General features: G+C 31.4%; 1 protein-coding gene across 2 annotated transcripts in view; it reads right to left on the bottom strand.

Annotated features, from left to right (window-relative positions):
• Positions 1-18,114, bottom strand: part of LOC112682604 (orcokinin peptides-like) — a 66,440-nt gene that overhangs the window by 8,499 nt on the left and 39,827 nt on the right. Inside the window, exons 2-3 of one of the 2 annotated variants that reach the window (XM_025553244.1) lie at positions 13,092-13,167; positions 3,379-4,220 (exon numbers count right to left, since the gene is read on the bottom strand). In XM_025553244.1, coding sequence (XP_025409029.1) covers positions 3,550-4,220; positions 13,092-13,167 — 747 coding nt within the window. In that variant the 3' untranslated portion in view covers positions 3,379-3,549. Of the gene's footprint in view, positions 1-3,378; positions 4,221-13,091; positions 13,168-18,114 lie in introns of those variants that run through there. The other variant, XM_025553246.1, reaches the window with a different exon arrangement.

Genomic DNA, 18,114 nt, shown 5'->3' with positions numbered 1-18,114 from the left:
ATAAGCTAGAAGATAAAAAAGTTTTTTTTTATTGTATATATTTAAATATTTTTTTTATAAGGTAAATTTTTTATAATGATGAATTTTTTATAAATTTTAAGTTTTAATGATATTATACACACACAAAACTGTTCAAAATTTTGTTTTTTTCGAATTTAATAACATTTTTAATGTTTTTAGTGCATTTTTTTGATATTAAAGCATTTTTTTAAGGCATAAGGTCGTATTTTTTAAGGACGTTTTTCTTATTTTTTAAGACATTAAAGTCCGTTCCCTGTTGATAACAATACTGGAATTTATACGAACCGTACAGGTCGGATTCTCTGAGAGCCTTTGCACTGCATGCAGCCGCAGCCTCAATGACGAATCCGGAGCAAGGTATTCTCGTTGTAATCGAATGACGTATATGAGTGTTATAATGTGTTGTGTACAAACATGCATATTAGGTACTCTAAAATATCATTATCAAAGTGCATGCTGTTAAATATACATTCATATATAATACTTACCATAGTTTCAGCAGGTAAATCCTAAATTATGCGAACACTATATTTTTATTTTCTTTTACGTGACAAAACCTACATATTATCGTACTTTATGCGTCATAAAATGTCTCTTAAAAAAAATTAAAAAAATACATGAATTACAACTGTTGTTTGTTTCTTACAGAATTTTAGCTTGCGTATTTCTAAATTTGTACACGTGTTATCTTTATTTATGTTTCGTCGCCATTGGTTTCGAAAAATCATACGATTTTCGAATAACGTTTGCTGTTTTTCAATGGACTATTATTATAGTTGAATATACTGCACATACCACTCGGCACGCTACAATACGATACGATAAAGAGATAGCAAGTAATCGATTCGGTCACAGAATTAAATATATGATTTTAATTCTAAACCTAAAAATATGTAAGTTTGTGCAACAATAAATTAAAACGTTTTCGTCATAAAAGAAACGCTTATGAGTATTTACGAAGTACGTGGGTAAATAGTTATAAAGCAGTACGCCGTGGTGATAAACATTCGTACTCGTTTACGTTGCGCTTTAAAGTTGAAGTTTCGATAACGAAAAATTTAATAAACACGCAGAGTTAATCAAGCACATAGAACTTTATATCGGTGGTCCGTGTGATAGAAGCTGACTAAGTTAGCTTTCGTAGTAGTCCGTTACGGGTGCATAGCATACAAACACATAATATAACGTCACAACGCATATTATGTAGATTGACCGGGGCCCACGTCACCAACGATTATTTCAAGGGGACGGACCAGAGTTTATCGAATTAAGTTTTTCATTTTTAACGTGCCCCCTTGACGATTTACGGTGGTGCCCTAATACTCCTCACGCGGGATAGAAATTCTGAGATAAGCACTGCAATAGCGAACGCAGGACGAGCAACGCGTATATAGGAGCGTATAAACGCGGGTATAAAATATTTACACTGACGATTGTCGTGACTGGCGTATGAAAAATTTAAAACATGCATTCAAAAATATACCATTATGACGTGCGTACTGTGCGGAAAAGGATATTTAAATTTTCCGAATACGAATCTATTTAATTATTCAATGAGGTGTCAGTGCGCGCGGAAACAAAAACTTTACGCCCAGCCACCCGACCCTCCTTACTCCCCGTCATTCGTTGTTACACATTGCCCACAGTGTCCCATCGTCATGTCATTAACCGGTATATATGTATGTGTATATTATACATTTGCGCAATAATACATGGTATAATGTAGTCCGTCGAACGACCAAAAACAGAATTTGGCTTTCAACCTGCTGGAAACTTTTTAATCCCAAGCCTCTGCTCTGAAAAAGCTAACTTACGTCCGAGCGTATACATATAATTTGTTCATCGTCGTAACATTGTACACTTTAATATTGACACCGTATCGACGACGTTTCGCTCAAAAACGAGACTACAATCCGACAATAGACACGTACCCAGAATAATGGACGCAATAACCTTTTTATCACACAGCATTATTGTTACGCACTAAGCATATCTGTATAGCGGTGTCTACCATTCGATCGCTAAACTTGATATATTTTAGATTTTCAAAGCGGTTACGCTATTATATTATGTTTTTTGACGAATACCTTGCGTGTACAGTAAGCTGTCGTATTCTTCTTGCGGTGCAGTGTTGTGCATTAATTTTGTATAAAACATATGTAAATCATTCCTAAACGCCATTATCGCGCACGTATAGCCGATCGATTTGGAGTACGCTAAACCCTTCGATTGCTGATCATTGATCAGACGTTATGTGAATTTTCAATTTTCCATTACTATATTTTATTTTGACGGATTAAATACAGTTTTTATCGTTTGTTTCCTCAAAATTACCGTTTTCATCAAACTTCCAAAAACACGATGCAGATTAAATCAGATTCAGCTCATGTGAATATAGTGCAAGTTAGGATGTTTTCGAGGCCGCTCAAAAAATGTTGTACGAACAATACGTTATAGGCAACGATTATAAATGCTAGTATTCATAATTAATAATTATAGTAGTATTAAGTTTTTTCCAATCATTTTCTGGGGCACTATGGTGTACTATTACGCGAAGAGATATTTTGTTTATTTTGTAATACAATCGAATATCGTGTTGTTCGTGAGGAAAACAAAACGTGTTTGATCTATTGATTGGACTATCCGTGTGAATATGACGATTCAACGGAATAATACGAATATGTACAATACCGACTATGAAGTAATGCAATAACGAACGAAAAATAACGATGTCGACCGACGGAAACCGATAGTAATTGTATCGTCGGGGGACTCTTTCCGTCGAACGTTTAACATTGCTAACGGAGGATAGTTCGCTCTTATGATTACGACGACGGAAATAAAATTCATTATTCAAAAAGAGACTATCGATTGGTGGAACGATACCGTGTACGTCGAGGGTCATTTTACATTTTTTTTTTTTTATGTTACACGTGAAATTGCTGAAGCTCAATAACGAAGATTGCGTGATGTCACTGTTAAAATATACGTGTAAATTACAGCACCGAGGCGCATACAATGGCGAGGAAAACCAATAAATATAAGCGGAAAAGATTGAGGCGAACGGACACGGTGGTAATGACGACGCGTACACCGACTGTAAAATATTTTTAGGGTGGCCACTCGAGAAAGAATAAAGTACTCGCAGTCAGTGGCGCAAAGCAAGAACACAGCGACTGGACCTGCGTTAGGGGATTGGGCGTGAAATCGTAGACGTAGGTGTTTATTCAATTTTCGTTTGACCTCATAGTACCAGTGATAGAGGTGGATTATTCGTAAGTTGCCAGCAGCGCTAGTAGACAACTTCCTGCGCCACTGATCGCTGTCCTTATTTCGCACATGTACACAAACACACAATGATTATGGTATAATGGTATATTTTACTAAAAAACACCGATAATGCCGGACACGCGTGATTTTTCTACAGTGAGATACGCAATGGTAGCGGCACATAGTTGTTGGTAACCACGGCGGGGGTCACACGACACGAACCGGTTTTACATCGCGTATGATAAGAGCAGCGGTCGATCAATAGGACGACGACTTGATGGTCGGCGTGCAACCGACGCAACCGTATCGTACGGCGTCTTTGGTCCACGTGAACCGCGGTTGCGCATCATGTTCAGCCGGTCGACCGCCGGAAGACGGCGAGCGGTGGCGTTGAACGGACGGCAGATCGCCGGCATCAAGCCAGTCGATCGTGTCGCGTATCTCGTCCGATCGCGGTGACACGATCGCCGGCCACGCTGACCACCACCGGTCGCTGTAACCGCCCTCGGCCGATCTGCTGGACGCTATCATGGTGTGTTGCTGCCCGTTCGACCGGTCCGGGCCACCGCGTTTGGCCACCATCGTGTGCCCACCGTTCAATCTGTCTAGGCTCCGTTTCGCCACGGCCGCATTGGACGACGACGACGATCCGCACCCGTCGTCGCCTTCGCATTCGTCAGCGAAACTGATGAAATTGCCGTCCAACCGGTCCAGGCTACCGCGTCTCGCTACCAACGTGTGCCCCCCGTTCAAACGGTCCAGGCTGCTCCGTTTGGTCGCCAACGTGTGCCCTCCGTTCAAACGGTCCAGGCTGCTGCGTTTGGCCGCCGACGCGCGTCCCTCGCTGTCCCACCGGTCCGGGCCGTCTTGGCGCCCAGTGGCCACCGCGATCCGTGGACCACCGCATTCGTCGTAGTCGTCGCACGAGTCTGCAAAACCAACGGTGGTAACACGTGGCCGGCGCGCTCACTTGGACCGCATGTCTGCATGAACATTCCTCGAACGATTTGGCGGCGCGCGTCGAGGGGTCCGGGGGATCGCGTTTGGGTTTTCCGATCGAACGCCAGTGCAGAAAACCGACCACGCGGCCGGCGCAAGAGACGCAACGTCACGCGCGCAACAATAAAAGCCGACAAAGCTAACGAGTTCGGATTCAAATTAATTTAATGAATTTTGTAATTTAGTGAGTTCGGCACCCGCCCTGCATGCCGACGGTACGTTTCAACGGTCGCGTGCGCGCGCCTATTGCGTTTCATCAAACTACAGTTATTTTTTTTTCAATCGGACCGTTTCTCTACCGTTTCAATTGTCCTCGCGGCGTTACGTTTGCGTCGTGTATAACCGCTCAAAGGACTGTACGCTTATAACGCTCTCATTATATGCGTTTACCGCGGCTGTACAATCTCGTGCAATGTGACTAATCGGTTACTTCGGTGAATAGCCTTAGTTGTACACGGTCTTGTAGTAGTAAGAAATGGATTGGTTGTTTATTTATCATTGTAAAACTGTTAATAAGACAAATAATTATTGTACTTATTTTAAATTTTATTTGTGTATGAACAGCAAATTTTTTTTAGCAAAAACAAAATATCTCAATAGTTTATTTAAAAACTTATCTAGGGCACGGTTCTTAGATTTTTTAGGCCGATAAAATTCAAATATTAGTAATGATAATTTAATTCTGAATATATTATTTACTTTCGAAAAACGCACACTTTTTGAAATACTTTAAGTGCCTTTATATACTAGCTCATTTTTTTCTATTTTGGAATTCAAATATTCAACAAAAAAAAAAATTAAACATCCCAATAATATAATTTAGCCGTTTTTCATCTTTTATAGATCATGGACCCCTAATGGAATAATAAATTACATAAGTAGACAAAAAAACATGTCTAAACATATTTATAATTATTTTTATTAGGTACACTTAATTTTTCAGTTAATTCAAGTTTAACTAGTTTAGTTTTAATTTTTTTTTTAAATATTTTTAACAGTTTTTAAAATTGAAAATTTTATTTACAAAATGCGATGGTTGTACTTGAGACACGAGTTTTTGAACATTGTAATAAAGATAAGATCTATCTTTTATAGAATAAAATATATCATACATAAAAAAAAATAAATAATAGTCCAACAATAATGTTTAATGCACTCATGTCACGTGTTGACGTATGTTACGTGTTAGGGTTGCCGCGGACTACCAACATGAGTATCGTAGACCCCTAGGGGGTCGCAGACCATAGGTTAACAGCGTCAGATATAATTGATTACGGAAGTATTACTACCATACAAAAATAAAAATAACATACGATTATGTAAACACGAAACTTGAAAATGTTTCAGAAAATTAATTGGTTAATATATGCACATTTTTTGTGAGAATAAAATTATCAAAAAATCAAAATGTTTTATCTAACAATAGAGCAGAGTAACTCTTAAGATTTTTTAATGGAGAAATATGAAAATGTATTAAAATGTATACTGTGGGTGCTACCCACCCTCTTTCTAATATAAAAACAACATACAATAAATTACAACATATTATATGTAGGTAACGTGTGAAAAATAATAACTAGCCAAAAAAAATATTTATTGATTTTATTATTTATAACTTATAACTTAAAAAAAAGTTGTTACAAACGCAATAATATTCTCTTATAAGCATACAAATAAGCACTTAAATATGCTTTAAAAATATACTAAATATTGTTTACTTGGATAATCTGCTTCAAGTAATGATTAGCAAAAAATCTACCATCGATATGGGTACTTTCTTGATAATCTAATATAGATAAGATTAAATCCTTGTTAATTAAGAAAAAAAATACCGGGATCTACAAAAAGAAGAAAAAATAGCACTCGAACTTCGAAATATGTAACATAAAGTTTCATATTTACCTTCTAAGTTTTGTGAAACAAAAATATAGCTCACATCAGTGGCGTATTTGAGGGGGGTGGCGATGGAGACAATCGCCCCTCCCAAGAATTTTTAGACCAAGACAATTTTTATATAATTAATGGGTATTTTATTAAGAAACAAAAATTTTGATTTATTTTATAGTATTACATTTGAAAACGTTTCAAATTTCACACTAATTTAAATAACGCAAAACGCTAAATTTTTTATAACGTTTTAATTGTCAATAACGGTAAACGGAAATTTTTTTAAACGTTTAAACGCTTAAATTGAATAATGTTTAAATTATTTATAGCGTTAAACGCTCAATTTCTTATAATGTTTATATGTCCCATAACGATAAATAATATATATTATTTTGATTGAAGACCCAGTCCATACTTAAAGAAAAATTAAATAAAATACAAGCGAAACTTTCAATACACAGATAGGTGTTAAAAAATAACTACACAAAAAACTATTCTAAGTGGATCCGACATTAGATTAAAAAAAAAAAAAAAACCACAAATATTAAGAATTCACCTGATATAAATATTAACATAATTTTTACTTGTAAATTTTAAGCCTGAATTAAAGAAAAAATTTGAGTCACCCCCCCCCCTTCCCTAGAAGTAAGTCTAAATAAGCCCCTGACTCACATAGGTATATTTAGAACCTCCAAAAAAATATATGCAAATGCTAGAAGTTATGAGCCTAGATAACTAAATACCAGTTTAACATGAACATAAAATCCATTAAAAAAAAGGCTATGGAGGGGGATCCATCCCTTATATCCCTTTTTCCGTGAGTACGCCCGTGCATTAGAATAATATATAAACTAAAGATTATTCACCTACCATAGTATAATTGTAATATTCGTTTTCAGATAGTCATATAAAAAAAAAAAAAATTTTTTTTCAAACATAATTATAAAATTCAAAGTGAGTACAAACTTTTCAGTGAAAAATAATTGCTTTCTAACGTTTTAAAAGTGCGTTTGTGTAGTTCTCTTGTAGTCTTTCGATGTATTGTTCTACACATACATATATATATTTAGTGACCAACAAGTATTTGTAATTTTCCGTATGTTCTGGTTCGAGATCGTATTACGATATTGTTATACACTATACAACGTGCAATGTCGAGGAAATCTGCTGTCACGCCGCAGGAGGCGATCAGACTCGAGGCACTTTACTCGCCAAGATTCGTTGCATGAATCAAAAAATGTGAACTTACCCCACAGGAGATTGGCGCCTTGACCGTCTAATCGAAATAATTTTCGAGATGGGCCGCAAAATAATTGGAAGATGGTAAGTTTCACACGAAGCATAGCAGGTAAACGTTTATACATATTTGTGTTCTTATATGAAAAAAATATACCGATATGAGGTAAGGTCCTACACGAACAAAAGTACACCAATATACAATATGAAATTTCCTACATGCAATACCAAGATTAAAAATGTTATGCATTACTATCTACTATCTACTTATCTTTATTAGTTATACTTTGAATATGAATACAAATGTGCGCCATATATACGAGTATAATATGATAAATCTATTTTTAATACTTTTTTTAATTCAGTACTCGTTGATTATTAACAAATTTAATATTGATTCACGTAATACGTTTATAAAAATGAATTCAATTTTTTTTACGTTTATCGAAAAATTAAAATTTCTTTTAGTATACAATAATTATAAATTGTATAAGAAATAAACTGCTAGAACTAATATATGTACGTGGATGTGCATAAATAATAAGTGCTGTGCTAAATGTTACATCGATAAACAAATTTTAATTGAAATTAAAAATATGTGTTTTGAACATAACCATGTGGAAGAAACTGTTTATAACAAATAAGTAATTCTTGTAAAAGGAAAATAGCAAACAGCATTGCTGAAAAACCATTAAAAATGATCAGACGAAAACTTATACTAACATGGAAACGAAAATAATTTATTAATGTTCGGTGTAAAATTAATCTCAAGAAATGTACAAAATGCTAGAGACTGATATTATCCAATGTCAAAGGAAGAAGTTCATATGGTTTTGAGATCAATGTGTATAAACACTAAAATATATAAGAATTTTAGTATTTAAAATGGTTATTTAAATGAGATTATTATATTTTTATGTAATTCTAATGGAGAGTTTTTAAAACAATTGGAAATAGTATATATGGATGGAACTTTTAATAATTACGATAAACAATTTTCACAACTCTATGTATACAATTCATGATTGAAAAATAATATTTATATTTCATAAATATTTTGCTTTCCATCGGATAGAACGTTAAAAATATATATTGAGCTATTAATAAAAAAATAAAATAAATATTGAAGTTGGAATAAAGCCGAAAAAATTTGGAGAGATGAAGTACAGAAAAATTGTGAGAGATTCCTTTAGATTCGGGTGCTGGAAAAAATGAAATATACAAACTCATTTAAAACATATTTTAACGGAGCCTATTGACCAATATGAAGCCGAGAATATATTGAGTGTGGATATGTTGTTTGTTATCGCTAAAAGTCTAGAGGAGCTATAATACGTACGAAAAACAACCGCAATACGTGAGAAATCATTGTTCGTGACATAAATTTAATACGTAGTTGAAAAAAATGAATTCGTTCATCGCATGCGTTCTTGAAGTGCACTCATACCCACGATTGATAGATGGACTATATACGATCGGCAAGTGGTGAATAGGGTAAAAATATTTTCGATTTCGTGATCAGTCGATAACGCGATTTATCATATTAACAGTAATTTTGTGTGGACCTGTACGGACCATATGTAACGTACTTCGATATAACTGTGGTACACACATTTATGAAGTATTATATTCTGTGGTATTACGTCCTCGTGCAGTGATAATTATAATCAATGATTGTAATCATTAGGCATTATTTGCGCACATTAACGTACCTACTACTTTTATCGGAATCCCGAAAACTCGTTATTATAACTCGCAACCACTTTATGAACGTTGGCGTACTTGGTTTTTGATTTTATAGAATTTTGTACCTATCAATAGTAGAGTATCGTCTGTAACAAGTTGACCATATAAGTCGTTCCGTCATTCTAATTTAAATCATCTTATTTTCAAATTAAAATATTGTCTATTACGAAAAAAAAATCGTGCACAGTCCAAAAGTTAAGTGGAAGTAATAGGATCAAGAAATATTTTTCTATACAGCCCTACATCGCGAGTATGTAGTATATCCTATGTACCGGTGGTTCGGCAATTTTTTATCTTTTCAAACTGAGCTCATCCGTACACCATGCATCTGTCCCTAACTGTCCCTAACTGCTACTCAGAACCGGCGTGAGGGTAAGGCAACTCAGTTGGTTGTCTAGGGTGCCGAAATTGATTTTCACAATTTTGCACATGTGTCAGTATTATTATTATTATTATTTTTTTTTTTTTTTAATATAAAATACCTAAAACTTTGTATTAAAATATTGATAATTATAATGATCATTTCGTTTAGCCATGTATTAATAAAATATAAGTATATTTTAAGTATATTTACTATGGTTTAGCATAGAATGTTTTATCATATAAGTTACTCTATAAATATAAAAATTCCCGAATATTTGTTATCGTTTAATCGGGATCGCGTCAAGCCATTATGACTCATGATAAAAAATTAGAGGATAACAAAATATGTACAAGTTGAGCATATTATATAATTTTTCCGTATTTTTGTCCACGAACAACATTTTTTTTCGAAGTATAATGTTATTACGAGTTGTTATATGAAAAAAGGTCAGTTGGCATTTTGGCCCGGGGCGTCATTTAGCCTTACGCCGGCCCTGCTATTACTACAACTTTTCTTTTTTTCTTTTTTCTTACCGTCTTACGAGAACCTTTGCTCCGTCTTCCCGCCGGGTCGCCTTATTTATTTAACTTAACAACTTTACAAATTATTTACATATTATAACATAACGTCAAACATTACGATACAGTACGAAGAGTACTGCTACAACTACTACATCTCGACATCCCCAATAAAAAGTGTCGTAACTCTTTTTTTTTCTGTTGAGTTAGCTACGCCATCTGTTAGCGCAATTTTTTCTCCCTAAGCCACAAAAACAACGGTATTTCAACTATAGCCGAAGATATTATAAAATATAATTATGTATAAATATTAAAATGTTGATTTCCCGGGAAAAAAGTCTTATCATGAGTTACCATTAAATTTAAACAAGATTATCAACGAAAACTTTGGTAACTTGAATATTCTATTTTTGGATTGCTGCTTGCTTACCTTTGTGGATTTTAGCTTTTAGAATAATAAATCACAATAATTATTGATAACAAGTAATGAATGTTTCATAATTTAACATTATTAAATTCAATATTGAGATATTATGTTATTAATTGTTAGAATATTAACAATATTTTGTTTATTTTACTTTTGAGATGGAATACACAATGAATAATATTATAATTAATGAATGCGAACAAAGCGTAAGTATTATTAAAATTTCTCAGATAGTTAAAACTATAATAAATTAGGTAATGCATCATTATATGCCATATTCCAAACCTGCCTACTTTCTTTATTTTAAATTATATACAATATATGGTGTTATGACTTATGAATATTATAAAATATTATACATATTATAATTATACTGAGTTTTCATAATAAAAAATTTGATTAACAAGACATTTCAATGGTTATTACGTCTTGACTTATTTTTTTAATTTATTTTTCAACGAAAATAGTCGTATCTCATAACTTTTTTTTAACCTATTTTTTATTGTCAACAAATAGTGTTATCTGAAAATAGAATAAGTGGATTTTAAGAAAGAACCTGAAAGATTACAAAAATAATTTTTAGATTTACAATTTTTGAAAATCAGAATATAATTTTATTTTTGAATGTTTATATTGTATTTCCTGAACATTTTGTAAAAATGAGTTACGACACTCTTCGTTGGGGACGTCGATCTACTACTACTAATATTACAACTACTATTACTACTACAACTACTACTGATATTGCTACTATTACTGCTATCAACTACTTTACTTAGTTACCGCTGCTGATGGTGACGCCATAGGCGCAACTGGGGGGAAGGGGACAATGTGGTTTTTAGTACCCCTGAGTTCAAATGTAGCACTCCTGTTTTTTTTTTCAGATCTATAAAGTCTATAGTAATTACAGTTGAATACAATTTTATTTTATTTTCAGCATTTCCAGTACCCCCAATGTTTGTGCTCTAATTGCCGTCTATATGGGTGTCGCTACTCGTAATCAACACTACGTCCGGGTGCGAACACGCGCTTGTGGGCCGAGAGTATCGCATGAAGAGAATATAATAAATCGGGATGATAAATCCGGAATGGAGAGATAACCCGATACCGCTGGTCGGTAACCGGAAGCGAAATCGAGGCGCGCGAGCATGTACTATTTTATAATTATACGCGTGTTGCTGCCGGGGCGCCGTGTAATTCACGTCGGCCAAACAAACAACCCAAATACAAATATTTTCATCGTATTGCACCCGCGTCACCCTGGTAAGCAGCTCCTGTTGTGTACGTGTTTCAACGTGTATACGGCGTTATGCGCGTGCATGCAGGTAACGACGGTCCGACGTGTTATAACATTTTAGGTCAGGTGTATTGCGGTACGAACACGGTAGTGGTTATCCGCATTCGCAGTGTGCGTACGTTCGGATTATTTTAGCGGACATGCAAATCATGCGGTTAGCTGTATAACAATAATAATAATATATTATACGTATTGTTTGGATGATATTATGTACAGAATGTTCCGTGAGTGTTTGCAGCATGAAAATCTCCCGCTTCGACGTGAGAAACGTTTGTCGGATAGAGTTTAGGATTTTTTTTTTTTTTGTATTTGTATTCTGCTCCGTTCTCCGCCGTTACGGAACAAAATGTGAAAACGCTATTCGATACGATGTTGTGAAAATATCGTGAGCTGCAAGCGTCCTTGCGTCACACCCCGTACATAAATTCGTCCGAACCATGATGCACCACGATATTGTATTTCAATATCGATATCGGATCAATTTTACCGATATAGATGTTACTATCGAATGTATTTCGAAATCGATATCGAGTTGTTGCAGTTTCTATTTTTTATAATGTGAACATTTTGTTTTTAAATCTTACAATTCCAAAAAAACGAATTCTGTCGATAAAACAAATATTGTTTTATTTTGTATTTTCATAAATTATATGCAAAGGTGGATTTAACTGTTATATGTAATAAAATTTTACTCCCTTAATTATTAAATATAATTGTACCTTATTTTATTTGAATTTTAAAACAATTTTTTGTCGATTTTAATTATTTAGTTTGCTTGGGAAAAATGTAATTATATGTCTACCAAATTTTAATGAAAACTTACATATGATCATTTTTATGAGACACCATTATTAAAACTATTGTTTGGACGATTAAGTGATTAAGTATACATTATATCATTATTTGTTTTTATATGGAATTTTCTTTTTTTCTTTTTTTTTTTATACGAATGATGTAATCCTAAATTGTATCATTTTAGACAGCTGCCTACTTTGCCTATGTGGAAATTTTAAAAATCCGCCTCTGATTATATCGATATTTCGTTCTTCAGTATCAATATCGTTTGTTTTTCGATATCATAATACGATATCAATATAAATGAAACGATATCGATAATTGAAAATATATCGTTGTGCAATACTAATACGTAATACGCGTGTAAAATGGTTAGATTAAAACTGTTTTATGTACACGTATTTATTTCACGTCTTGAACATGCACGTTCATGCACGTCCTTTCAGAAACTTATCGCGACGTAACGAGAAATGTAAGTACGATATGTACAATATTACACATGGTATCGGCTCCGGCACGACAGACACTTACCGATGAAGCGTTCCAAATCCCTCGAAGGAGAGTTCCGGAAGGCCAGGTAATTGTTTTCACCGGACACGCGTTCCATCTGATGGCAAAAAAAAATCATATTATTAATTTTTATTATTATAAGGCATTTTATACAAATGGATGACTGTGGACATAATCGTCCGTTACAAGTCGCGTGATTAAATTGTGTCTCAACGAAGTCGCGATTTTGTTAACTTTGTACATTTTTAATACAATTTTTAATTCGAAACCGTTCGTATTTTACAAATATAATAACACTCATTTATTTATTTATACACTATAATTTATATTATTATATGCTGAAGAAAATAATATATATTTATAAAGATATTGCTTATATTGTTGTAAACATAAATACACACACACACACACGCAGGCACGCAGTTTTTGTTCATCAGTTCATCGAACGGTCAAAAATATTTATGTGATTATATAATTTTTCGTTTTTATTTCGGTGTCCGTAAAAAAATTTATTACATTTCCATCGTGAATTTTTATAACTGACTGTAGTTATATAATATATCAACATTTATACCTGCATTTTTCGATTTTATAAAAAAAAAAATTATTCCTCTGAGTTATATATTCTGAGCCGACTCTACTACACTGTTTTATTGACACTAAATGTATAACATGCCCGACTACTTTTCTCGTACGTTTATTATAGCAGTTAGTCTTATGTATCACGTATTGTTTGAACGTGTTTACCCTACATATATTAATATCAAATGCAAACGTATTAAGTTTGATCACCGATGTCTGTTGATCATCAACAGCCAAGAGCCGAAATAAATGTGAAAGGTCAGCGTTCCCGTACATATAAGTACTAATATACTGTTTTTTTTTGAGTTTCTGAGTAAAACGTAGGTTGTATTATATTATTTATTTTGTATCATCGTGTCTGTGTCGAGTAAAGTAACTGTATGAAAATCTAACGATGTACGATCAACTTAACCATACTGCATTTTTAGTACCCGCAATGCCGATCTAATAACTCGCTGTATTCAAAAAGTCCATGTACTGTAAATAATACCATTATCATCGGAATAAATATTTGATCATTACATTTTACCGACCCTTGATATATATTGAATTAAATCAGACAAATCTTGAGAATTTTTATTATTTGGGCTTAAAAATAGTGTCTAGTCCATTCCTTTATTTTCTCCATACCCTTTTAATCTACATTTCTTAATCTAAATGGTTCACTCAATCATCTTCAAATGTCATGATGATGTAATCACAATTTTACTTTCACCGTTCTTAAACGTAGAGTCTAGTGGTATTTTCATCGAAAACACTATATGCTCATGAGAACTAGCCTTAACCTGATTTAATCGACTTATGGTTTTTTTTAAACCTAAACAGTGAAATATAAATATGAGGCTATGAGTGATCTTTTTTATTAGATTAAAAGAAAAACGATGATACTATCAAAAACATTTTTCGAGTAACAAGACTAGTATGATTAGCATTTATTTAGTATGCATATTTATTGGAAATGCAGTCTTACAGTATTTATAATTTTAATTTTCTTTAAACACGATTATTTAATACTACAAACTATTTCAGAAAATATGAATATAAATACTTCAATAATACAACAAACAATTTATAGAAATACATATATATATATAAACAAACACGCGTCAACTTATTAAACTCGATGTTTAAAATTAAAATTCCTCTTCCTTTTACCAAAAAAACGCGCCTCTTTATTTAAAAGAGAAAAAATAAAAATATAATTTTCCAATGAATATTTTAATAACTATTCGTTGAAATTGAAATATGAACAGAAATTAATATTTATACTTTTACAAAAGAAATAGTTCATACATGCATACGTTAATCTATTCATTCATACGAGCAAAATTGTAATGCATTATACTTATATATTTTTAATTATTGTTCAGTTTATAAAATTGAAAGAAGTTTAAATTATTTTTTAATATACTTTACATTGAAAGTATTGTAATTAATTTTTTTATTTGAATTGAGTTGTATATTAAGACAAAAATAAATAAGTCTATAAATAATAATGTATGTTATTTCTAGTACGACCAAAAAAAAAAATTTTAAATTTAAATTTAATTTAATTATACATTCACACAACTCAAATTAAATATACCTGTACATGTATATTCATTTTCTTTATTATTCTTTCATTATTCTTTATAATTACAACGAATCTGTGTTTTTCAAAAAACAAATATATTGTCATAGTAACATTTTTATAATGGAAAATTATGGAGTACAGATTGATAAAATAATTTTAATTTATGCAAACATTGAAAATAAGACGTATAAGAGACATTTAGAGACCACAGATTAAAATACTTCAATGCGACGCAATATCATCGTGTTACAGTACAGATGAATTATTTTTTAATATTCAAATTCGAATTCAGTTTTGCGTTTATAACATTTTTTGTTTGGTTAGTAACACATATTTATAAAATAAACATCATTATACTTTTAGGCCCTGTTAGAACAGCGAAAAAGTCTATTTTTTATGTAGAAATATTTAAGTATGTTATAGAAAATTTAAATACATTATACGGTATGTACGCATACATGTTATTACCGCTGAATATATTTGGTATCAGTTTATTTTTAATATGCCTGCATATAGGTACTTAATAACATTATTAATATTCGTTAGTCTTATAACACATAATGTGATGCGATTTTTTCATAGTACGAACTGAATGGAAACTATAACATTTTTAGACGTTTATAGTTTTGATATTTCAAAACACAATTATATTTTTATTAGTACACGATTTTTAATATTAAAAAATGAGCCGGACATAAATTTCATGGGTTCTTGTAAAATTATAGTTTGAGTTTTAATATTTTTTTATTTTTTAGTACCACACTTTTTTATCATTTGAAGTATATAGTTTTATTATACAATAGTAGCTATATAAATTCCTCTTCAATTTCAACTAAGTACCTACACACTCCAGTACGCGAGATAGATTGTGTTTATTCATATAGGCAGTTCTTCAAATTATTTTTTTTCCTTTATTCTTTTTCTGTATTGAAAAATGACAACTTGAAAAATGAATACCCGAACAATTGGACTAAAAATGTAACTGTATTACCTTATTATTTTAGCACAACAATATTTGCGATAAATAGTAAATATTATACTCATATAAATTCACATAAATATCATCACCAACATAAAACTGAGTATTAGTATATATTATATATTAGTCTAATATTAATTAGCACATTTTTTCAACTACCTTTACACTATACAGTATAAAGTTATTGAAACAATATCCTTAAAGTATAAATGTATTACTAACGAAATATTAGCCTTCGGCTATAAACATATTAAATAATACATTCGTTTATAAAAAAAAAAATTTTTTGTTTTCAAGATTCTGATTTATTCACTGTAATATAATAATAAAATATTTTATTTTGATTGTGTGATGAAGTATTTTGAATACCGTAAAGAAAATAATAAGAACTATAACAAAGAAAATAAATAAACACTGCAATATAAAATGATTTAAATTCAACGATGACTTTTGTACTTAGAAATTTAAAAATTACTCTATAACGTCTATAATTTTACTAAAATCGAAAAAATAACCATACGTTGATGGCTAAACATTAATTTTACATTAACTTGTTTAAGTGTTGGCGGTAGTTTTTGTTGGTTTTAAACCTTTACTTCAACACATGACGATTAATACAACGTCTAAACTAATTTATAACTGTTTGTTCACATAATATATGTAATAGTATATGTAATACATAATAGTATGTAAAACGTTGACTAAAAGGAAAAATATTCATTTTTAAATCACACAGTAAATTTATTAAATCAATTATTACTGTCAAGAGTTATTCACGATGTTACGAAGAGTGTTTATTTTATAAATATTTACCCGCATTCTATGAACTATGAAAAACAAATAAATATATAGGTATACTCAATGGTGTATTTTCACATTTTTTGTGGAGAGCGGGGTTTTAATTTTTCTTGAAAAATAAATGATTTTACAATATTATAGAAAATTCTTATAATGTATGAATTAATAATTATATTATTCTATTATTATTATAAATACAAAATAAGAGTTATTTAAAACCACTAATTAATTTTCTCTTTAACTGTACTTTCGTAGAAATTAATGACTTTTGTGTCTATTTTTTCTTCTAGGGAGATCTTTGAAGCTGAGGAACATTTTTTTGAAATCCACTATTAAGGGATCGTACGATTTATTTTACCTTGATGAGAAACTGAAAAATACAAATAAATATCTAACCCAATGGAACAGTCTATAAATAGAATAAAATTTATTTTTGTACTAATAGAATTTTAGTTTCATTTATTATCTAAAAACATTAAATAACAATGTACACTAGTTTTTTTATATTTAATTTATACAACAGTTTTCCACTACCCAGTATTAAAACATAGATTAATATTGGTGATAGGACGGCCTCTTAAAAATAACATATTACAATGTGAGAATACCAAAAGATTTAATAAAACTCTAGATCAATATATCTTTTAATTTTTGGACTGAATATTTATAAAACAATAAAAGTTATATTTTAAATTAAATCTTTTTATTTTCACGCGATGCCTACGTACTTAAAAATGTTAATATTAATTTAATGAAGTATCAAAACCCAAACAAATAAATACTAACTATATTTTTATACATTCCCATGTACATGATCATATAGTAAAATAAACAAATAACTATTAAGCTTTTTGTGCAATAATGTAATGTATAATAATATGTGTCATTTTAATAAAATCATAAATGATGGCAATTGAAAAATATTCAAAATATTTTGTCATGTCACCGAATAAAATGATAATTTATTTTATACCCATTTTATATCTGTAGTGTCAACTAAAATAATAATAATAATAATATTTGATCAACTGCGACGGGTATTCAAACATTTTGATAAATATCTTTATCTGATTAAATGATAAATAATGTGATATGACGTGTTAAAGCTATTA

The sequence above is a fragment of the Sipha flava genome, unplaced genomic scaffold (genome assembly GCF_003268045.1).
Source record: "Sipha flava isolate LNK unplaced genomic scaffold, YSA_version1 207_pilon_pilon, whole genome shotgun sequence".
NCBI classification, from domain to species: domain Eukaryota; kingdom Metazoa; phylum Arthropoda; class Insecta; order Hemiptera; family Aphididae; genus Sipha; species Sipha flava.
This window is presented reverse-complemented; position numbering and strand designations above follow the sequence as displayed.